The following is a 23,902-nucleotide window of genomic DNA, read 5'->3' as shown; positions in this document are numbered from 1 at the left end:
TTCTGGCATGTGAGGTCTCTGGCTTGATTATGGGTGCTTATTGCAGGATTGAGACCTCTGATTTGTTTATGGGTATCTATCTCAGGTTGCAAGGTCTCTGATCTGTTTGTGGCTATATCTCAAGATGTCAGGTCTGTATACCTATTCTGCATATATACCCTGCAGGTAAGGTCTCTAGGCTGTTTGTAGTTTCATGTTGCAGGATTCAAGGTCTCTGATCTCTTTTTGGTTGTGTTTCTTACATGAGGTCTGTGATCTGTTTGCTAGTGAATATCACAGTATGTGAGTGTCTCTTTTGTGTGTATTTGTCAAGGGTGTGAGGTCTAATTCAACATGTCCCGGATTGTAAGGTACCTAACCTGTTAGTGGGTTTATGCCTGAGAATGTTTCTTTCTGCAGTGTGCGTGTGTATGTCCCAGGTTTGGAGATTTGATCTGTTGGGGGTGTATTTTGCAGTGTGTGGCACCCCTGATATCTTCGTGGGTATACATCCTATTATGTCAGGTCCATGTTCTCTTTGAGTGTGTATGTCCCAGATGGTGAGTTCTCTTATGTGTTTGTGAGTTTAATTCCAAGTGATTGAAGACTCTGAGTATTTTTTGGTATATGTCCCAGAATGTGTCTCTGCTCTTTTTGGATGTCTGTTAGAGAGTGGGAGGCGTCTGATCTATTTGGAAATGTATGACTCAGGATGTAAAGTCTGTGAATTGTTTGTGTGTGTATGTAGGTCTCTGGTAGCTAATGGTACCCCAAAGATGTCCACTTCCTAATCTCTGAAACCTACAATTATGCTAATTTACATGGAAAGGAGGACTTTGCAGAGGTGATTGTGAGGGACTTTGCAGAGGTGACTTTGTAGAAGTTAAGCATCCTGAGATGGGGATGCTTATCCTAGATTAACGGGGCAGGCCCAGTGTAATCACAGGTGTCCTCATATGAGGGAGGTGTGAAGGCAAGAGTCAGAGAGGGCTATATAGTGATGGAAGTAGAGAAAAGATGATGGACAACATATACAGAGATCAAAGAGAGCTAGAGATAGACGGATACAAGGAGAGACAGAGATGAGGAGAAGGAAGAAAGGGGGGTGGGGGGAGAGAGAGAGAGAGAGAAAGAAAGATTGAAGGTGAAACAGACCTCTGGCTTTGAAGATGGAGGAAGGGGCCATGAGCTCAGGAATGTAGGCAGCCTACAGAAATTGGAATTCTCTGGCCAGGCATGATGGCCCAAGCCTGTAATCCCAGTACTTTAGGAGGCCGAGGTGGGCAGATCACAAGGTCAGGAGATGGAGACCATCCTGGCCAACCTGTTGAAAACCCATCTCTACTAAAAATACAAAAATTAGCTGGGCATGGTGGCGTGCCTGTAATCCCAGCTACTCAGGAGGCTGAGGCAGGAGAATCGCTTGAACCAGGGAGTCAGAGGTTACAGTGAGCCGAGATCGCGCCACTGCACTCCAGCCTGGCAACAGAGCGAGACTCTGTCTCAAAAAAAAAAGAAAAGAAAAAAAAAGAAAAAGAAAAAAGAAATTGGATTCTCCTCAAGGAACTCCAGAAAGAAGTCAGCTTTGCCAACACCTTGACTTTTACCCTGTAAGACTCTTTGTCGGAAATGTAAGATCATAAGTTTTTTTTGTTTTGTTTTGTTTTTGGTGACAAGAGTCTCACTCTGTCGCCCAGGTTGGAGTGCAGTGGTGCCATGTCGGCTCACTGCAACCTCTGCCTCCCAGGCCCAAGTGATTCTCGTACCTCAGCCTCCCGAGTAGCTGGAACTACAGGCGCCCGCCACCACTCCCGGCTTATTTTTGTATTTTTAGTAGAGACAAGAGAGGTTTTGCCATGTTGGCCAGGCTGGTCTCGAACTCCTGGGCTCAAGGGATCTGCCTACCTCAGCCTCCCAAAAGGCCAGGATTACAGGTATGAGCCACCCCCAGCTGAGATAATAAATTTGCATTGTTTTATGACAAAAAGCTTCTTTAGTGGTTTGTTTCAGCAGCAATAGAAAATGAATACAGTGTCTCAGGTTGTGCTGTCTCTATCTGGTTGTCAGGATGTGAACTCCATGATCTATTTGTGAGGGTGTGTGTCTGATAGTGGAGGTCGCTGATTTCTGTGCAGGTCTCTGATCTGATGATCTATTTGGTGGTGTGTGTCCCAGAATTTGTGCTCTCAGCTTTTGTGGAGGAGCATATGTTCTAGGATGAGACATTTCCAATCTGATTTTGTGTACATGTGCTAGCGTGTGAGTTTTCTGATCTGTTGAGGTGCGTACGTCTAGGGTGTAAGGATTCCAAGCTCTTTGTGAGTATATTTCCTTTTGCTTGAAATTCTTGCCCTGTTTCTGGGTTTATATCCCAAGATGTGAGACTCCCTGATTTGTCTGTCTCTGTGTCATGGAGTGAAGCCTCTGGTATGTCTGCTGGTGAATGAAGCAGAGAGTGAAGTCTCTCACCTCTTTTTTTGTTTGTTTTTTTGAGATGGGGTCTCACTCTGTCGCCCAGGCTGGAGTGCAATGGTGCGATCTTGGCTTACTGCAACTGCCGCCTCGCAGGTTCAAGCAATTCTCCTGCCTCAGCCTCCCAAGTAGCTGGGACCACAGGCGCATGTCACCATGCCTGGCTAATTTTTGTATTTTTAGTAGAGACGGGGTTTCACCATGTTGACCAGGCTGGTCTCGAACTCCTGACCTCAGGTGATCCGCCCACCTTGGCCTCCCAAAGTGCTGGGATTATAGGCATGAGCTATGGCGCCTGGCCTCTCACCTCTTTGAAAGGGTTCTCTCAGGAAGTGAGTTCTCTGATCTGATTCTGAATGCTTGGCCTAGGATATGAGGTCTTTGATCTGTTTGTGGGTATATATCCCTGGCATGAATTTTCTGAGCTGTTTTGCCAATATTTGGGGGTACTTATGATAAGCATATAAAATTTCTGGTTTGTGTGCTGGTATTTATAGCAGAAGTCAGGTTTTGTTGTGATACATGTATCCATAATGTGAGGTTTTGGAGCACTCTGTGGGAGACCTCTGATCTCTTGGGTCTATACCCAAAGACAGCAGGTCTCTGTACTTCTTCAGGAGTATTTTCTGCATGTGAGGCCTGTGACCTGGTGGTTCGTGTCGTGGTATTAGAGGTCTCTGGTGTGGTTTCTGGTTGTTTCTCAGATAGGTCTCTGATCCATTTGTGTGTGTGTGTCATAGTATGTGAGTGTGTCATCTCCTCAGGGTGTTTGTAGAGGGTGTGAGTCCCATTCTCTTTGTGGTTTTATGTCTAATTTGTGAGGTTCCTGGCCTGTCTGTGGGTGTCTGTCAGTGAATATGTTTTTTTGTGTTCTTTGTGTCTGTGTGTCAAAGTCAGAAGTCTAGTCTGTTCGAGGGTGTTTGTCCCAGGATGTGGGGTCCCTGATCTCTTCGCTAGTGTCTATCCCGCATGTCAGGTTCTGGTTCTCTTTGAGAATGTACTTGGCAGAGTGTGATTCTCTTATGTCTTTGTGGGTTTAATCCCCAGGGTGTGAGGACTATGAGCATCATTTGGCATATGCCCCAGAGTGTGTGGCTCTCTGATCTTTTTGGATTGATGTCCAGGAGTGGGAGTTCTCCGATCCCTTTGGAGGTCTATGACTCCGGCTGTGAGATATGTGAGCAGTTCATGGGTGAAAGTCCCAGGATGTGAGGGTTCTCTTTGTGCATGTATGTTCTGTTTCGTCAGATGATAAATCCCCAAATATGTCCTCACCTCATTCCTGGAGCTTGTTAATATGTTGTCTTATCTGGAAAGGGGACTTTGCAAATACATATTAGGTAAGCATCCTGAGATGGGGGCAGTTATCCTGGACAATCCAGGTGGGCCCACTGTCATCACAAGAGTCTTTATATGAGGAAGGTAGGACCTTCAGGGTCTGAGAAGACTGTGTGTGTTACATCAGAGAGGACCATGTGATGACGGAAGTAGAGTCACAGAAGGTGATGCAATGACAGAAGCAGAGGTCAGAGAGAAATTTGAAGCCAAAACTCTTGAATCATCTGATCTCTTGGGAGTTATGCTGTAAGATGTCATGTCTACCATCTGTTTATGGGTGTGTTTTTCAGCACATGAAGTGTGACTGGATTATGGTTGTATACTGCAGGATTTGAAGTCTCTGATCTGTTTGTTTTTGTATGCTCCAGGATGTGAGATCTCTGAGCCATTTGTCCATGTACGTTGCTGGAGTGGAGGTCTCTGATCTGTGTGGGTGCATGTCCACGTTGTAAGGTCTCTAATCTTTTTGTCAGTGTATATCCCATGATGTGAGCCCTCTGATCTGTTTGCAACTATATTCCCAAGATGTCAGTTATCTATATGTATCTGGGTATGCGTGTGTCTCGGGGTCTGTTATCTGTATTGTCTTTATGGGTGTGACCTCCCCTAGATGTGAGGTCTTTGATTTGTTTGTCGTTGTATGTTCCAAGATGCAAGATTTGTGAATGGTTTGTGGGTGTGTTTTGCAGGATTTTATGTCTGTGATCTGTTTGAGGTTGTGTGTCATAGGATGTGAGGTTTCTGATCTTTTTCTGGGCAAATTTCCTAGCATGCGAGGTCTGTGAACATTTTGTCAGTGTCCCAGGCTATGTTATCTCTGATCTCTTCACATGTATTGCCAAGCGTTTAATGTCTCTGATTTGTTTTTTGCTGTTTGTTCCAGGACGTGAAACCCCAAACTGTCTGTGGATATGTGTCCCAGGGTACATGATCTCTGATCTGTTTGTGGGTTTGTATACCCCAGTGTTTGTTTACTATCTGTGGATTCATTTCCCAGGATTTTTTTAGTGTATTTCCTAGGTTGTGCATTTATCTGGTCTTTCTCAATATATATCCCAGGGTGGACAGTATCTGTTCCTTTGTGGGTGTATATTCCTTAGTTTATGATCTCTGATCCTTTGTGGGTTTATATTTTAGGATGTGAAGTCTCTGTTGTGACTGTGAGTGTGTGTCCTAAGACGTAAATTCTCTGGCCTCTTTTTGGGTTTATGTTCCAGGATGACAGGTCGTCCATCTAGTTCTATGTGTATTTCTAGCCTGCAAGGTCTGTTACCTATTTGTGGGTGTAAGTCCAAGGGTATGAATTCTCTGATCTCTTTGAGGATCAGTGTCCCAGAATGTCAAGTCTCTGGTTTGGTTATGGGTGTATGTCAAGATGTGTGCTCTTTGATCTCCTTGTGGTTGTATGTCTCAGGATGTGAAGGTTCTGATCTGTTCTTGTATGTTTGTCAGCAGTGTATAATCTCTTATCTGCTTGTGGCTCTGGGTCCCAGGTTGTGAGGTTCTGACTTGTCTTGATTTCTTTGTCCCAGCATGCGAGATCTCTGAGGTATTTGGGTTTATGTCCCAGGAATTGAGTCTCTGGTCTCTTTGTGAATGTGTGCCCCAATTAATATGTGAGGTCCCTGATACAGTCTTTGGTTTATTTCCCAAGGTGTGAGTGCTCTGATCTACTCATGGGTATATGTCCTGGCATGTGAAGTGTCTGGTATTTTTATGTGTATGTGTCCCAGGGACTGAGTTCGGTGATCTGTTTGTGGGTATAAGGCCCCAGATGTTAGTTCTCTGAAATATTTGTGGGTGTATGTCTCAGCTTGTGTGGTTTTTGATCTTTCTGTGAGTATGTCACAGGATGTGAGGTCCCCATTCTTTTTGGGTGTGTGTTTCCTAGAATTTGAATTTTGTGAGCTCTGTGTGTGTGTGTGTGTGTGCGTGCGTGTCACAGGGTTGAGGTCCCTGGTCTGTTTGCTGGTGTATGTCCAGGATGTGAGGTCTCTGATCTCTTTGGGTGTGTACGTCCCACAATTTGAGGCCTCTGAATTAGTTGATATTCTGCATCCAGCATATTAATTCTCTGAATTGTATTTTGGGATCTATACTCTTAAGTCTCAGAAGGATTCTGAATCCTGAATTCGAGGGTTCTGCGCTTTTTCTGGTCTACATTCCAGGGGGGTGAGTTCACTGGGCTGTTTTGCGGGTTGTGTTTACATTGTGAGGTCTCTGAGCTGTTTGTCCACTGGTGTCCTAGGATACATGGTCCCTGAGCTCTTTTGGGTTCAAAGTCCCTTGACCTGTTTGGAATATATTTTCAGGTATGAAGTCTCTGTTCCTTTTCAGAGGGCTCAGTCCCAGGGTTTGATATATCTGACACATTAGGGGTTTGTTCCAGGGTTAAGGTCTCTGAGCTTTTAATGGGTGTGTGTTCGCCAGTGAGTGAGTTTTCAAAGGTGTTTGAAGGTCTATAGGTGTGAAATTTCTTAACTCTCTGGTTGTCCCTGTGCAGAGTATGATGTCTCTGAAGTATTTAGCAGTCTCTCTTTTCAGGTGTGAGGTTTTGTACCCTTGTATGAGAACTCTGATGTATTTGAGTATCACCCCTGAACTGTTTTGAGCCAGTGTCCCAAACGAATGAGTTCTCTTTGATGCCGTGGGTTTTGTCCTAGGGTTGATTTTTCTGAGCAGTTTCAGGATTTGTTTCCAGAGTCTGATGTCTTTGTACTAATGTCTTTTTACTGTTTCAAGCCTCTGGAGTGCTTCACCCTCTGTGTCCCAAAGTGTCAGATCTCTGATCTCTGTATTCCTTGGTATTGAGGTCCCTCAACTGTTATGTTTCCAAGAGTGAGACAGTTCCTGTTGGGGGAGTCTCAGTCCCAGGGTATGAGGTCTGTGACTTATTAGGGGTCTGGTTCTAGGGTTTGGGGTCTCTGAGCAGTTTGGGGTTCTGTTATCAGTTTCTGACATCTCTCTAGTGTTTGGAGGTCTGTGCCCAAGTTGTATGTTACTGGGTCACTGGGCTATTTAGGGGTCTGTATCCTAGGGTGTAAAGTTTGTCAACTCTGAGCATTTTTGCATTGTCTGTCTGCTGTGTGAGGTCTCTGGCATGTTTGTGGGTTTACTTTTCAGGTTGTGAGGTTAACTCTTTGAGGGTTTGTGTCCCATAATGTGAGGTGCTTGAGCTGTGTGGGCATACGTAGCCAGGATGTGATGTCTCTGAACTGTTTTCATGTCTGTCTCCCAGGTTAGAAGTTCTGTGAGTCATTTGGGAGCCTGTGTCCACAATGTGAGGTCCTAAGCCGTTTTGGGTCTGTGTTCCAATTACGAAGTCTCTCCACTGTTTGTGGCCAACTTTGCACAAAGGTTTCAAAGCTGTTTGGTGATCCATGTCCATGACTGTCAGCCATCTGAAATCTTTCTGGATGAGGACAAAGGGCAAGTTCCATGAATGGTTTTGAGGACTGAGTCCAGGGTGTGATATTCCTGAAGCATTTAGAGGTCTGCGTTTAGAGTGGGAAGACTCCAAACTGTTTGGGGGTCTGAGCCTAGGATATGAGGTTTCTAAGCTATTTGGGGTCCGTGTCCAGGGGGTGTGATCTCAGTTCCTCAGGGATTTTGTCATAGGGTGTGAGGTCTTTAAGCTCTATAGAGGGTTTGTGTCCACATTTTCAGGTCTGTGAGGCCTCTGAGCTGTTTGGGGATCTGTCTCAGTGTATAAAGGCTGTGAGCTATTTCCGGGAGCTCTATGTCCAGTATATGACATCTCCGAACAGGAATCTGTGTCCAAGGTGTGAGCCTCTCAGTAGTTTTCAGGCCTGTGTTCCAGCGTATGTGATTTTAGGGCTCTCTAGTATTGTGTCTGTGGTGTGAGGTCTCTGGGCTGTCTGGTGGTCTGAGAAGAGGGTGTGAGGTCTCTGAACTGTTGGTCCATTTCTGTCCCAGTTTGTGAGTTCTCTGAGAAATTGGTGGATCTTTATCCCTGATTGTGAAGTCTCTGAGCTTCCCGGAGGTCTGTAATCAGATTTCTAGGTCTCTGAGCTCTTTGGGTGTGTGGGTTACAAAGCGTGAGGTCTCTGAAGTGTTTGGTATTGTCTGTTACCAACAGAATAGAAATATATTGATTCCTAGGCTGCCTTGGCTCTGAACTGTTGAGGGGTCTGTGTCAGAAGGCGTGAGGTCATGTTTGAGCTGTGAACAGATTTGTTTCCCAGGTATGAGTCCTGTGAGCATGGTCTGTTTCCAGGCTGTGAGATCTCTAAGCTCTTGGGGTCTGCGTCAAAGACTTGAGTCTCTGAGTTGTTTGTGGCACTATATTCACGTGTAAGGTCTCTGGGATGTTTACTTGTCTGTTTTCAAGGGTGTCTCTGAGCAATTTGTGGGTCTCTATCCAAGGTGAGGTTTCAGAACCATTTAAGGATCTGTTTTCAGAGGGCGAGGTATCTCGGGTGTTTGGGCAGTCTGTGTCCAGGGTATGCCAGTTGTTTAGGGGTCTGTCCCAGGATATTAAGTATCTGAGCGGTTTGGAAGTCAATGATCAGGGTGTGGAGCCTCCAAATAGTTTGGGTAGTGACATCTCAAGTTGTAAGGTCTTTGAGGTGGTTGTGCATCTCTGTCATCAAAGGAAAGTTATCTGATGTGTTTGAGGTCTGAATCCCAGTATATGAGGCAGTATGTGAGGTCTAAGAGCTGTTTAGGAGTCTGTAGCCCATAGTTTCAGTGAAACCTGTGTTACTTGCAGTGTGTCCAGTTATGAGAGCTCTGAGATATATGTAGGTGCGTATCCCAGGGTATGAGGTTTCTGAGAAGTTTGGGGTCAATATTCAGGGTATATGGTCTATGAGGCCTTATACCCTAGGTGCCCTGTATATGTCCTAGGTACCCTGTGTATGAGGTCTCTGGGCTCTTTGGGATCCTGTCACCTCTGTATGAGGTCTTTGAAATATTTGGGTATCTGTGTCATGGCATGTGAGGTCTCTGAGCAAAAACAAAGAGCACTGGCTCCCATTCGGGTTGAGAGATGATGAAAATGAGTAAGTATATCTGAAATGTGCTCTTCGTTCTCCACTTTATACCCTGGCACCATATAGATGCTCAATAAATATTTGCAGAAAAAGCTTCCCCAGCACACACAAACTTTTCATTTTGAATGCAGGAGGCAGATTTTGGGTTCAAAGCCTTTAAGAGCAGGGAAGGTCCAGCTAGAAGGTCTAGCTAGAATATTATCACATTTTAATATTTCCATTGATGTATTTCTCTGGTTATTTTTGTTTGCTTATGGCAAGTGATTATGGTTTTTCCATTTAGACAGCAGTGGATTTGGTTTTCTCTCTCTCCACTTTGCTCCACTCCTTTTATCCTCCCCCTACCCCCCCAGTGCTGTATATAGCACCTGAGGCCTGGGCACTTGGTCAGGCAGGAGGTGGCAGGGTCTAGCCAGACACTACCAGTCATGGCTGGTCACCACCAGTCATGGCCAGTCAAGACTGATCAAAGCTGGTTATGGCTAGTCTAAGCTGGTCAAAGCTGATCACGGCCAGTCAAGGCCAGAAACCACTGGTCATGGCTGGTCAGGATGGGTCAAAGCCAGTCATGGCCAGTCCAAACTAGTCAATTATAGTCACAGCCAGTCACAGCTGGTCCAGGTTAGTCACAGCAGGCCAAGACCAGTCAAGGCTGGTCAAAGCTGGTCAAAACCAGTCCATTTCAGTCCCTGCTGGTCCAGGCCAATCCAAGCCAGTTCAGGCTGATCACAGCCAGTTTAAGCAGTCAAAACTGGTCAATCTCAGTCCAAGCCAGTCCTGATTGGTCAAGACGAGTTGAGGCCAGTCACAGCTAGCTACCACCAGTCACAGTCAATCATGACGAGTCAAAGTCAGCCAACACAGGTCAAGATCAGTCAAGTCCAGTCAAAACTAGTTATGGCCAGTCTAAACCAGTCAATTTAATTGCATTGTTTTGAGACAGGGTCTGGCTCTTTTTTGGAGACAGGCTGGAGTACAGTGGTGAGATCTCAGCTCACTGCAACCTCCGCCTCCCAGGCTCAAGCAGTCTTCCCACTTCAGCCTCCTGAGTAGCTGGGACCACAGGCACATGCCACCACACCTGGCCAATTTTTGTATTTTTTGTAGAGACATGGTTTCACCACATTGCCCATGCTGGTCTCGAACTCCTGAGCTCAAACAGTCTGCCTGCCTTGGCCTCCCAAAGTGCTGGGATTAAAGATGTGAGCCACCACACCCAGCCTTAAGTGCATTTTAAAGTTTAAGTATAAAACAAACTTATTTTAGGTCAAGATGTTATATAGACGATGGTGTAAGTAATATGCTGTGGGGGCTGAAATTTTGAGGATTAGAGTCAAATGGCTGAGGTTTGAGGAACGTGTTACTGGGCAAACCCAGCTCCCAGACTCTATCCCCTCAACCCCCACCCACACAAGCACCTCACATCTTGGTTTGTTCAGTCGACAGTTCATTTTATTGATGCCCACTCCAGGCTGCGTAGAGTTGAGGGGTGTATAAGAGGAGAACCAGATTCAGTCCATGCCTGGAGGTTAGTCTGGGGGGCCGGCGGGATGGACACACAGACAGACACATAGATCTGGCATCTGATAGCAGGGCATACAGTCTCACGTAGGGGCACTCTGGGCACAGGTAGTCAGAAAGGACTTCCTAGAGAAGACCTCACAGGGGGTGGGGGAGCAAGGAGCAAGGCAGCCATCAGAACCTTCGCCTTTTGTACATTTGTAGGCAGGTGACTTTTGAGACCAGTGGACCCAGGATGAACGCAAAGGGCTGGGGTCTGGGAATGGCAGGCAGCAAGGGCTTCCCTCTCACCTCGTCATCCCATAGTGGGGAAGCCATCTACCCCACCCCCAATTCTTGGCCTGTACTTTGCCCTCTGCCACATGGGCCCTTTCCTGGGATCCACCTCCGTGGTTTTCAAGGCTTCCCTGAGACAATCCACGTGGACCAGGTGCTCTACCCAGTGCCTGGCACCTCATCACCACCCCATCAATGCACATTCTTGTCCTAAGTGCTATCTACGGACTATTGAGATCTTGGTTCCAGCTATGAGTGGTGTCAGCGGTCTTGACACCCCAGGTCAGGGCCCCCAGCAACCGTAGAGCTCCCAAGAGCCCTAGGTACCTTTTCTGCACTGTGAAGGCAGAGCTTGGTCCCAACCCACCTCCAGGGCTGGCCAGCTCTGTACTGCCTTCCTCTCACTGCTCAGTGAGCCATGGACACCCACTTCCCTTCCAGTGGCATGTGGGCATCCACTTCTCAGATATGCAGCCCTAAAGAAGAGACCCTACAGCTCTTTGGGCCAACACTAGCCAGCACTGTAAGCACGAGCAGAAACCAGCCTCAGCCCGTAGCCCAGGGACCCCCTTTCTTTCACTAGTACAAAGTTTCTGTGGCCGGGGAACCAGCTTCGTATCGGGCTGGGCACTCTGGCCTCTGATGTCTGCCTGCCCTGGGGTTGCTTCCCCATACCTTTAGGGTAGTAGGGAGGAGGCCTGCAGCAGACCCCTCAAGCTCCAGGCAGAAGCAGGTGCAAAAACAAATATATTCTGGGGCTGGGCTGGGACTCACCCCTTGGACCTCCTTAATAGGCCATGAATCCCAACGACAGAAAGTCTTGATGTTGAAAAACTATTTCTGAAGGTGGGTGGGGGTTTGTAAGTGCAACCCACAGATGGGGCTGGGACAGGGAAAGGGGACTCCTGGAGTCAGTCCTCACCACGGCCACAGCCCTGAACGTAGAGCAGGTAGGTGCAGGTGGGGGCAGGTGGAGGCAGGTGAGGCCCTGGCAGTCATTCTCGACAGGAGGGCAGCGGTGGGGGAGGTGCGTGTAGCTTCAGGCCCCCTCGGTCAGTCTGGCCTCAGACTTCTAAGGGCTAGAAGAGGTATTTGCGGCAGGACTCAGTCCCACACTTGCACTCAATACGGACCCGCTTCTTAGGGGAGCCAGGGAGCCCAGCCAGGCCAAAGTTGGAGTCCATGCGGGTGCTCTCCATGTCCACGGGGTCCACTGTGGAGTCACAGCCAGGGAGGAGAGGAGGGAAGGAGGCAGGGAGGGAGGGGGAGGAGGGAGGGAGGAAGGCAGGAAAGGAGGCAGGGGACTTGTTAGAAGGCCTGGATGAAGGGTCCCACTACCCTTTATACCACGAGACCAAGGATCTTGGGGGCTGGGAGCAACTCTGGAATTTGAGTTGGGAGGAGATCTTAGGGTTGGTGGTTTGGGGCTGGGGCGAGGGCTCAGCACTGGAGGTTGTTCAGGCCAGGGGTTGAGGAATGCTGGGGGAGGCAGGGAGCTGTCAGGGAACCAGGAGGGTCATTTTAGGGGGGGGGGGGGGCAGGGGCAGGAATAGAGGGCCACCTGGGCATCCAGAGGTACATCTGAACTCTCCTGCCAAAGACCTACCTTTGAGGGTCTCAGAGGTGGCTAGCTTATCAAGGAGGGGACTGGCTGGAGGCCACAAGGGTGTCCAGAGGCTTGGGATGAAGAAGGCCAAAGGGAGCTAGGAGTGGGGAGGGGCTGGGGGATGAGGGAAATTCAGTCAAGACTGGAGTCAGGAGTGTCTTAACTCTCCGGGAATCTTGGGAAAAGTTGGTATGAATGCCTCAGGGTTAGGGTTCAGGGGCTGGGAATGAGGAGACTCAAGGGGTAGGCAGGGGTCTAGTAGTCCGAATGGGGACTGGGAGTCAGGAAGAGCATCTTAAAGCCCCCGCTACAGAATTTTCCTTGGTTCTCTGAGTGACTGGTGTGCCTTCGGGAGGGGTCCTTGTGTCCTAAGTCACAGTGCGCCCCTGCCCCCAGTCCCGTGCCACCCCCACCTTGCATGTTGTAATCAAAGGTGAGCTCCTCGCCTGCCCGGATGGTTCTTGTGGCAAAGAAAGCGATGCGGGGCAGCCGCTCGTCAAGGTTGTCTATGAAGACGTTGTACACCTGCAGGTTGGGGTCACACTGGGCGAGAAAGAACAGTTGGGAGAGTGAGGAGGGGCCCCAGTCTGCCCCTCTTGACCCCCTGCCCGCCTGCTGGGGGTACCCACACTGTGGTTGACAAAGTGGGAGATGTTGCCATAGTAGGCGGCATCCACGGTGTACACGTCCTCCACGTAGTCCAGGTCAAAGAGGTAGGTGGCACCCTGGCGGTCGTAGATCTGGCCCCGCCGCTCCGCCTCCTCTGAGGTAATGATCTAGGGAAAGGGCCATGGGTGAGGGGAGATTGACTGCGAAGGCTCAGGAAAGCCGGCACTGCTCCTGACCTCCGAAGGACAGGGAGCAGGAGGCACCCCTGCCCATGGACACACGCAGGCAGTGACGCAGAGGGTCTGTTGGCCCTTTGTGGGGAGCTGGGCCTCAATTGGCAACCACCCGGCCCGCCTCAGGCCTCTGGCTAACAGGAGGAGTCCCTGGCGGTGAACGCAGGCTGGCCTGGCTGCAGGGCTCAACTGGGGCCATGTGAGCGCCTCCTGCCGCCACCCAGCAAGAGCTGCCCAAGAACCCCTGGAGCCTCCAGCACCCTGGGACGGAGCAGGAAGGTGATCAGGAGAGACCAAAGCAAGGGCAAGAAAGAAAGTGACCTGGGGTGCCACGGGGAGAGACACTGACTGATCCAGGCAAGGGAGCCTGAGCCCGTGTAGGACCCAGCAGGGAGGGCGTGGGGAGAGGGGAAGAAGAGATCCAGGCCATGGGGAAAAGGGGCAAGGGCCTCAGGCAAGAGAGGTGGAGGCAGAGGCAGAGGGAGGCCGAGGTCCAGAGAGCCAGAAAGAGGCTGAGGCCACACACTTCAGAGACAGCAGCAGAGAGGGAGGAAAGATGAAGGGAGAACAGGGTGAGAGGAGCTCTCCCTCGGCTCAGGGCTGCGTGGTGTCAACTGGTGCTTCAGACAGCAGTGGGTGCCTCCTCCCCAGCTGGGTCCCTGCCTGTCCTAGGAAACAGGAAGCTTTGCTGCCATCCTAGCCCCAGCCTGTCCTTGCCTCCCAATCCACCCCAACAAATCTCTCCTCTGCGGCCCCATGGCCCCTCTTCCCCGAGGCCAGCAATGGCAGCCTCCTGGCAATCCCCAAGCATAGCTGACCAGGCCCTTCCCTGGGTGGGGGTCCCACTGTACCTCAGCCAAGAACAGTGCACAGCACACAGGAGACACATGGGGACTGCTGTTTTTGATTCTGCTTGCTGGCTTAGCAGCCTGTCCTCTGTCCAAGTGGCGGCCCTCCAGGTAGCTCCAGCACTCCCCTGCCACACTTTTTCCTTCCCCTCCCTTCTCCAGAGACCCCTCTCAGGCCTCCTTCCTTGCTCACCCTCATGTGGGCCGGTGACCATGCCCTTCTGACTTGGGAATCCATCTCCTTAGCTAGGATGGCCACACTGGTGTTCTCCTGGCTGTCCCCTCAAGGCTGTGTTCCATGCCAACGGCTGACTAACAATGCCTTGAGGAAACCAAAATTTACCCCCACCCTCGGGCCACACTACCCACTGCCTCGTGCTCCAGTTCTGTTCGTTGAGGAACCTGGCTCCCCTGCACCCTGTTTTTGTTTGTTTACTCATCCATTCGGTGAGTTTTTATTGAGGCCTTCCTTGTGCCCAGTCCCAGCACCCAGGGCTCACGGTCTGATCAGGGAGACACAGGGACCAGGCCCAGTCACCATTCTCAGGGGTCACAGGTGGGTAGGGGATACACAGGAACCAGGATTGGTCCCTGCCCTCAAGGGGTCAAAGTCTGGTCACAGAGAAACAGATTCAGACACCCACAGTGTAAGATTGTGATCAGGAAACAATGCTTAGGGCTTGAGGGGGAATGGAGAAGAGAAGGATTCTCTAAAACAAGTTGCAGATCATAAAAGGGCTTTACCACCTGGTGGAAGAGGGGGGTCTCTCTCCTAAGGGGCACAGCATGAGGGTGGAATATGTCAAGATCAGTCTCCCTTCACCTCTGGAGAACACACAGTCTTCCTTGTGGCATCAGCTCAAACAGATGGGACCTCTCTGGGCAGCCTTCCAAGCTTCCCGTTCCTCCCCTACCTCAAAAGCTGGCCACTTGTCTGATAAAGCCCTGGGATCAAAGGGCAGCCTCTCCCAGGCTCACGGGCCTAGTGGGTGGGGTATGAGCCATCTTTTTCACTGTAGGCCCTCCTCGAGCCAGGGGGAGTGCCCACATCCTCCCTGGTCTCCATCTTCATGCCTATTCTGCCACTACCTGCTCTCCCAATCTCACCAGGAGTGAGTCATACTGCAGGCCCTCCAGGGCACAAACGCTTCCTGGTTCCTTCTCCTCTTCTTTTCAGTCCCATTCTCTAATGACTGGTCAACCCTGAAAGCTTGGGAACAGATCGGCCTGTCTCCGCTCCTTAACAGCTCTCCAGAATGAATGGAAAAGACAGGCTATAAGCTGGCAGTTCTGAGAGGGTGCTGACGTGATTGGGAACTAGAAGACTTGGAGTCAGCTGCTGCTCTGCCCCCCTCCTGGACATGGGATCCAGAATGTTCTCTCTGCCTGTTTCCTCAGCTAAAAAAAAAAAAAAAGCTACAGCCTGGCAGGGCACCAGTTTTAGACATTATTTGGGCCTTTATTTTTTTTATCCATTATACTACTTTTGTGATTTTAATGAAGTTATTCCACCTCTGGGCCTCAGTTTTCTCATCTGCAGAATGGGAATGACAGTGACAAAATCCCAACCTGACAGGGACTGTTGTAAAGATCCATACAAGATCATGGATGTGAAAGGTGTTCCTGTTTCTGATAGGAGAGTGAGCAATGTTAGGAGTGGTTATAAGGACCACTTATAAATGTAAGGCACACCCTTATTTTATGTGCCCTTTACCAAGAAAGGAAAAACTGCTGTTAATTATAAATGATACACCATGATTTAATTAAGACATTTTCATTTCAGAGATGTTAAAATAGGAAGAAAATGCATGTTTTAGAATGGGTAAAATAGGCTGGCATTGTCTCTTGGGTGAGGATGGGAATGTTCTGCAGGAACGTGAAAGTTCTGACCCAACGTGGGAGGCTGCAAAGGAGGGAAGGGCAGACTCTTGGTACAGACTGTCAGTACATGTCCCAGCTGAAGGAGGACAGTAGATAGCATGGTGTGCAGATAGGCCCTTGATTCTGTAACACCCTGGCAGCGTCTGGGATGGCACTACAGAATCAAGTAAATTAGAACTGCTGCAACGAAATTTATGACTATTACCCCAAGTAGGATAAATAAAGACTACAAATAGGACCCTATCCAGTCAGGCTGGGTCCTGTAGCCAGATGAGTTACAAAAAAACTTGGTCTTCTGGACATTTTGGATTTGCTGAAGTTTGGACTGTGCTGATAATGTTTGTATCAAACTTACTGTGTACTGAACACTGTTCAAGTGCTTTTTCCAAGTGCTTGATACATAGTAACTCATTTAATAATTTTTGTAACAAGTGTGTGAGTTGAGTGCTATTATCGTTCCCATTTTGCAGATTAGTAAATGCAGGCACAGAGGTTAGTGACTGCTGATGAGTAGTGGAGCTGGGTTTCGGCCTCAGGCAGTCAGGATCCAGAGTCCACTCTCCTAACCATTTGCTATACTGTCTCTTCAGAGGGGGATGCGGGAAGATGAGTTTGGCTCTTTCCGGAGGCCTGTGGCACCATCAGGAGGACCCACAGATCTGAGAGTGCTGGAGGGCGACCAGGAAATAGTGCAGCAAGAATGTGTGGAGAGCAGGAAGGGTGAGGACAGGGCTGAGAGGATCCCTGGAAACCTTGATGTTTCCAGGGTAGAGGATTAAAGACACTAAGGAAGAGCAGCCAGAAAACTCTCAGGCCCAGGAGGGTCCGAGGCGGCCCTTGGGGTATAGAGTCTTCCTCCTCGACTGTCAGGACCCTGTGTGGTGGACAGTGTTTCCTCCAGATGCCAGTACAGTGAGGCTGAGATACTTCTTGCTCTGTGCAGCTCCTAGGACGGTGGACTGTCGGGGTCCTGTGGGGTCTGGACATGTCCTCCTCCAGAGAGTTTGGGTTCCTTCAACCTCTGGACACTTCCTCCAGAGTGTCAGGACACTGAGGGCATGGACACTTACCCCGATACTGTCAGGGTGCCCTTGGGTATAGACTAGATCTCCAGGCTGTCTGGATCCCTCTGGGGTGAGGACACTTCTTTTTCCTGACTGTCATGACAGCATGGGTGTGGACACTTCCTAAATCAGACCAGGTCCTCTAGAGTGTGGAGAGCACAAGCTCTTCCTCCAGGTCACTGGGGTCACTGTGAGACATGGACTTCCTACAGATTATCAGGACTCCCTCCCGCTCCCACTGTCAGGAGCCCTCAGGGTGGGGACACCTCCCCACTCCTCCTTCTAGATGGCCAGGTCCTGTGGCATGTGGATATCTCCTCCAGCAGGCCAGCAGGGTTATCTGGACAGGGTGTGGCTGTCTCCTTGCCCAGACTGTCAGGGTCCTCTGTGGTATAGATTGTTCTGCCCAAGATTGTCTCTGTCCCTGTGGGGTGTGACCCTCTCTACTTTACAGTTTCTCAGAGCAGGAGCCTCTCCTTGTCATCAGTATCAGTGCTACAGTGTGGACACCCTCATGTGAGTGTTCCTCAGGCCAGTTTCTGTCACTTTCCAACCATATCACACCCCTAAGGGACCTATGGAAATATATACAGGTATCTGGGGTTGTCACTATGACAGGGCACACTCATGGATTTAAATGGTAAAGGTCCAGGAATGCTAAATGTCCCCCAATGCATGAGACAGTTCTACATAACAAAAATTCATCTCATCCCAAATGCTAACTGCATCCCATCTTAGAATGTGACATTTTTCTGTTGTAGATACTTGTTATCTACTTGCTAGTTATGGCTGTGCTTTAGCCTTGTGCAGCTGGGCACATGGCTAAAGCACATCCCGTTGCCTCCCTTGCACGGAGGTAAGGCCAGTGACTCAGTTCCAGCCAGTGGAGCATGAGCAGAAGTGATGGGTGCTGCATCTAGGCCTGGCCCACTAGGATGGGCCCCTTCTATCCCCGACTTGGCCCGCCTGCTAGGCAATGCTGATGATCTAGTGGTGACTCCAAGGCTTCAAGACACAGCAAAGGCACAGGAGGGAAAGAGCCTCGGTATCCCAGTCGCTGTGTGAAAGGATACCCACCCAAACCCCCACAGTGGACTGTTCCATAAGCAAGCAAACTTGTAATGTGCAAAGTCACTAAGATGAGGGAGTTGTTTTTACAATGGCTGGCTTGCCTAGTACACTCAGCTTTCCCCAGTGTCCTGAAAGTCTAAAGGAGTTAGCCAACCTTTGTCCAAAGCATGTCTCATCCTACTCCAGACTGCGTTCCTTCTGTGCAGACTGGTAAAACAATGCTTCTCAGGCAGATACTGCTTGGTGATAAGATGGGCCCTTGTGAAATGAGAAGAGGAAGTGCCTTTCCAGCTGATGCAGCCCTATGCCAGACCACATGGCCTGATACAAGGAATGCTAAGGCTGCCTGGATCTCAGCTCCCACTTTTCTTCTTTGCTAAGTACCCTGATAAAGTCAACCCAGTGCAGAAGTATTTCGGTGTTTCTGTAACCACCAGCATGGAATACTTGTCCCTGCCCGATGTCCCTATGACACTCTTAGATCAGTGTACCAGGCCTTTCCCACAGGGAAAGCAGGGAGTTGCAGACACACAGTGAGGAGAGCTGGGTGCACACTGTGAACACAGGGTGGGAAGAGCTGCACACACACACTGGTCCCATCTCCCTACCTCTCCCACGTACTCCATGACGAAGCTGTTCTTGCGAATCTTCTCCAGGGTGCGGACGCCCCAGCCACGCCCATCATCCGTGCGGAAGATGCAGAGGTCATATCGGATGCCTTTCTGTACCACGCGATTCGGGCAGTCATAGCCACAGCGGCAGCGGGAGTTGCACTCGTAGATGGGCAGCCCGGCTCGAAGCCGCACCTGGCCCTGGTCATTGTAGGCAAACTTGTGCAGTGATGCCCCCGGGCAGCAGCCTCCAGTGGGTGCCCACAGACAGTCCTGGCACTCGCAGCCCACAGCCACCTGGTTGAGGGTGATGCCCTCACCAACACGGTACTCATTGATGTACACGAAGGCCCGCGGGGGGCCGTCCAGGTCCACCTCATTCTCTACAGTGATGCGTCCCAGATGGCTGCGCTTGGCATTGAGCTCCTGCTCCCAGCGACGGAGCGCCCGCCTCTGCTTGGCCTTCTGCACCAGGTAGTTGGCCAAGCTTGGGTCCAGGTGCCGGGGGGTCTTTGACCGGTGGTGCCGCCGGAGCAGCTCCCTCTCTAAGTCCTTGTGGAACTGCTTGAGAATACGCACACACTTGAGATTCTGCCGTGGCTCCCAGGTGCTCTCTGAGTCTGGATATCCGCGCCATTTCACCAGGTAATATTCCTGTTCCTGTTGGGGGTGGGTAGGGGAACGGTGGTACCATAAGTGGTGAGATCTTTGGGCCAGCCTTCATGGGGCTTCCATGCCAAAGCTGATGGATAACACCTAACCCACCCCACCCCTTTTCTGGAATGACTTCATGCGGTGGTTAAAAAGCATGGGCTCTAGCGTGAGGATTACCAGGTTCAAATCCTGCTCTCCCCCTTACTGTCTGTCCAAACTGTTCCAACTTTTAATTAATCTCCCAAACCCACTCCCCTCCTTGGTCTTCCCCATCATCAGCTCCCTCCTTCTAGCTGTTCAGACCGGAACTCCTGGAGTCATCCTTGAATCCTCTTTTGTTCACACTTCCGACATCCACCCTCCGCACATCCCGTTAGCCCCACCTTCAAAATACATCCAGTGACAAACCATCATCACTGCCACCACTATGGCTCACCTGGACCCTGACAAGTCCTTGCCTGTTTTAGGCAGCTTACATGTATTATTAACTAACTTAATCCTCACAACCCGACATGAGGTGGATGCTCCTAGTCATCCCCCTTTTATGACAAAGGAAATGAAGTACTGAGGGTTTGGGTAGGTAAACACAACCAGGACTGGAACCCAAGCATGCTGACTCCAGTTTGTTCTCCTAACCATCCTGCCACTCCCCCTTCTGGCAATAACTGTCCCCATTTCACAGTTGTTAGGGGATTAAATGAGTTTCCTAGAGGAAGCACCTGGCACACTGAAAGTGCTCAATAGCCGTTAGCTGTTGACATTTCCACTCTAGGGTTCAGCATCTCAACCTTTGCAGTTACTTTGTATTCCTAGGGAGATGGGAAGAGAATTCATTCCGGCTCCTGCCCCCATCAGAAAGCTACTTAGTTTCCCTATCTGTAACATAGGGATAAAAGGGTCTGTTCATCCTATTTTTTCAGGGTCAGAGGAGAAAATTCCCTTTGCAAACAGATGTGGGCAGTTGGGGACAAGAGGGCAGGACACTTAACTTCCTTGTGACCTGTCCCCTCCCAGAGCATGGTCACCCCAGACTCACGCGGATCTTCTTGTAATCGCACAGGTACTCGACTTCAAAGTCATAGAGGTTCCTCTTAGAGATACCGAGGGCAGGGCAGGAGAGCTTGGCCAGGCGGCACAGGTCCTGCAGCTGATTCCAAGAAGACTTGCAACACACGCTGCAGCCTGGATCAAGCAGGGCAGAAAGAACTATTACTGGGCAGTCTGACAAGGCCAGGTGTCAAAGGGGACCCCAAATCCTCCCTGGGACATCCCAAAGACTGCCTAAGAGTCAGGGAACTTTAATCCACAGGCCTTCCCCAATGCTGAGACTGTTCTACAACAGAAATGTGCTTTGAACCCCAATGCTCACTGCCCAAGGCTGCCCCTGGAGCAGCAGACCTCTGAGGGGGGTTTGCAACATGAATCGTCCTAAAGGAATCTATTTCCAGAGCTTCAAACTCCATGTCATTCCTAATACTGCCTGCAAACCTGCTTTGGGTTCAGGACCTGACTACCTTTCTCTCCACTTTGCAAAAGAAAGAGAACAACCCCCCATCTCAGTAGGATGCAATGCCCCGAGGTGTTGGGGGCGGTGGGCGCGGATGGGAGGACAAGATTAAAACCTCCAGGGCACCAAACAAAGGCTAACTGGAAAGACTGGTCTTTAATCCCTTATCTCAAACTCCTGGGCCAGATGTGGTTTGGAATTCAAAATTTTTTGGATTTTACAAGACTAGTTCTAGGATACATCACCTAACACCCCCAACGTGGCCACGGGACATCAAGCTATAATCAAATGCATTAACTGTCCTGCAGCAAAAGTATGAATTTCCCACATTAAAGAGGAGAAATAGAGATATAAAATAGCCTCACAGAATAGTTCCACTTTATAATCTACTTTTGCCATAAATGGTGCCAAATTTAAGAAAAGGATTTCAGTTTTCAGGGCTTTTTAGATTTCGGAATGATGAGCAAGAGATTGTGGAATGATACTACATTACAGGAAGGCTCCTTAAATGATCAATCTGGGTGCCTTAAATCCACAAGGTATATTTTTTCACACTACATTTTGACTTTCTGTCTCATCCATCTTTCTGTGAAGAGTAAAGCTCATCCAAAGGGTTATGCTCTGAATTTATATGCAAAGCAGTACAGATTAGTGACACTGATTCTTTTAAATATACCTGGTATATTTCTGGGGCTGCCAAAATTTTGTAAGACAGAGATTTAAAAAAATAGATTTCTTTCTGATTCAAGGCACATTCTTAATCAATGTGCTTTAGAAGCCATTTTATCAAATCACGTCTCAAAACATTCCAAGGGCAGTCAGTCCTCATCCTACTTCATCTTTTTAAAATGTTTAATATTTTCTGCCTCCCATTGCAAAAATCACACTTAAACTCTAGATGTCAACCTAAAAACGTACAAGAGCTTTTCAAAATTATTTCGTGTGCAAGCCATACCCCCCCCCACTTAGGCAAGATCAAGTGGAGACCGAGCCCGCATGTGCCCACGCTTTCCTCTCCTGGCAAACCCCTTCCTTCACTTGCATTCGAAACCCCACTTAAGTGGTCCCAACTAATACCTCCAGCTGCTGGCTCCGGAACTGGCCACAGGTGGACTCTCCTGAACCCCTCAGAGGTCCCCCAACTTGTGGAACCCGTCCTCCCTGCGGCTTTTGTCACATAGAGGGGCCCCCCAACATAACTGAGTCACCCCTCTTTCCCTGCACATGGGGGAGTCCAGCTGTCCTACTAGGAAGGCCCCATTTCCCTCTTCTGGGGGATCCTCTATTCCAAACCCTTCCCCCATCACGCCGAGAGGCGATACGTTCCCCCTGAAGAGTTCCCTGTCCCCGCACTCTGAAGGGGGGGGTCTGTCCCCCTTATCTTCCCTCCCCTTCCGGCGTCTCGCGTGGACACCGAATGGGTAACGGTCACCGGGGGCCGATTTTCCCGCGCGCGGGCGCGGCCTCCCCGACAAGCCCCCGCGCGTGCGCGCGCTGGTCCGGTCGCGATCTGCGGCGCGCGCCCCCCTCCTGCGTCCCCACTTAGCCCCAGGCCCGCTGCGTTCCGAGGTACGCGCCCCCTCCCCTCAGCCCCGCCCAGCCCCGCGCACCAGGCCCGCGCTCCCCGAGCTCCATCCTTTCCGCGCCGAGCTTCCGGCTCCCGGCGCCGGGGCCTCAGACGCCGGGGTCCCGAGCCGGCGACGCCACCCCTCCAGCCCACCCGGCCCGGCCAGCGGGCCCGCGCCTCTGTCTCCACTGCTTCACCTTTTAAATTTTCCGCCATCTTTCCCCACGGCTAACGACATTCGGGCCTAGCCGGCCTCGCGAGAAGAGAGCTCGCGCGGGCGTGGCCGGGAACGCGCAGCCTATTGGCCGCGGCTCGCGACTCGCAGCACCCGCGCGGACCAACCGGAGAGCCGTGACCGAACCCCTCCCTGCCGCCCGGCTCGGTCCCGGAGGCGGGTGCTCGCCGCACTTTCCCAGAGTGCGTCTGGGCGGCGGCGGCAGCGGGAGCGACAGTGGCGGTAGCTAAAGTTGCCCGAGGCCCTGCCCGTGCGCTGGTCTGTCTGTCACACTGCTAGCCAATCACCTTATCAGCCAGTCACAGTGGCTCCTGAGTTCTGTCATACTCCCTATTATCACCGTCAGTCAGCCCGTCATCACATTTTAACCCCAAGTAGGCCGGGGCTCCCAGGTGGACTAGCGCCCCATCCAACCGCTCAGGCGGTCGCACCAGACAGGTGCCTAATCAGACCCCCGGCCCCCATCCACACTGCCGGGCAGTCAATACCGGTTTCCATTTGTGCCCCCGGGCCGGCGGCGACTCCCTGGAGGCAGGCAGACAGCACTGTTAGCCAGCCAGCCTTATCATTCCCTATGACCGTCCTGTCCTCAATTAGTCCTCGTCTCCACCCACCATAGCCCTGGGACCAGCTGCGATTCTCCCTGGCTAAATCCTCTCATAGACTGCAGCATCCAGCCATGCCCCCAGGCGGGCTGTGATTAGGTCGGGGCAAGCTGTCATTGTCAGCATCTAATACAGCCCTGTCGGACACTATCAGTTGATCACTGTCTTTCCCTCAGATTACTTCTCATTCACACCATGATCAGTCACAACACCCAGCTAGGCCCTCAAAGCAAATAGTCACAGCAACTAGAGGTAGGATTAAGCCTCCACACCACCTGTCAGTGGGTCAGCCAGTCTGTCATTTCTCAGGCGACTCATCCCCACCATTGGTCAATCAGTCTCCTCGGATGCGTTGAAGCTGAGATTCTATCAGAGCAGACAGTCCGTAACCACGTACAGCCATCGAGTCAGACGGTTATGCTGATTTTGCTGCTGGCCAGCTGGCCTGTGACTCGTTCAATCCGCCCCTCATCACATCGTCAGTCATTCTCAGCATCCGACTGACCGCACCGTCTGTCAGGTGATCAGTCAGTCAGAGCACCCAGCCAGGCCCTCCAGCATGCTGTGATTCGAGCAGCGTGGACAGTTGATTACCAGATACAGCTGCCTAGCAAGCAGCCACGGATCTGTTGATCAGTCAGCCTGAGGTTTCCCCAGGTGGCCCTCCTTTACACAGTGCCAGACAGTATAACATCTAGACATTCCCCCAGGCCAGCTGTGATTCCTGACAATAGTCATTCACAACATCTGGCCACCCAGGCAGGCATAGCACCACGGACCATCAGTCAGCCTGCAAGGTCCTCAGGAGGC

At 50.5% G+C, this 23,902-nt stretch overlaps 1 protein-coding gene across 2 annotated transcripts; it reads right to left on the bottom strand.

The window, feature by feature from the left end:
* Positions 1-10,238: 10,238 nt before the first annotated feature.
* Positions 10,239-23,833, bottom strand: SUV39H1 (SUV39H1 histone lysine methyltransferase). 2 transcript variants are annotated; one of them, XM_050775677.1, is made up of 6 exons: positions 23,368-23,833; positions 20,215-20,360; positions 18,522-19,184; positions 12,837-12,983; positions 12,621-12,750; positions 10,239-11,814 (listed from the first exon to the last, which is right to left on the bottom strand). In XM_050775677.1, exons 1-6 carry the CDS (start codon positions 23,417-23,419, stop codon positions 11,681-11,683), a joined length of 1,272 nt encoding a protein of 423 aa, XP_050631634.1. In that variant the 5' UTR covers positions 23,420-23,833; the 3' UTR covers positions 10,239-11,680. The 2 variants fall into 2 exon arrangements, with proteins under 2 accessions (XP_050631634.1, XP_050631635.1); XM_050775678.1 differs by lacking the exon at positions 23,368-23,833 and adding an exon at positions 22,450-22,659.
* Between the last annotated feature and the right edge of the window lie 69 nt (positions 23,834-23,902).

The sequence above is a fragment of the Macaca thibetana genome, chromosome X, assembly GCF_024542745.1.
Source record: "Macaca thibetana thibetana isolate TM-01 chromosome X, ASM2454274v1, whole genome shotgun sequence".
Taxonomy (NCBI): domain Eukaryota; kingdom Metazoa; phylum Chordata; class Mammalia; order Primates; family Cercopithecidae; genus Macaca; species Macaca thibetana.
This window is presented reverse-complemented; position numbering and strand designations above follow the sequence as displayed.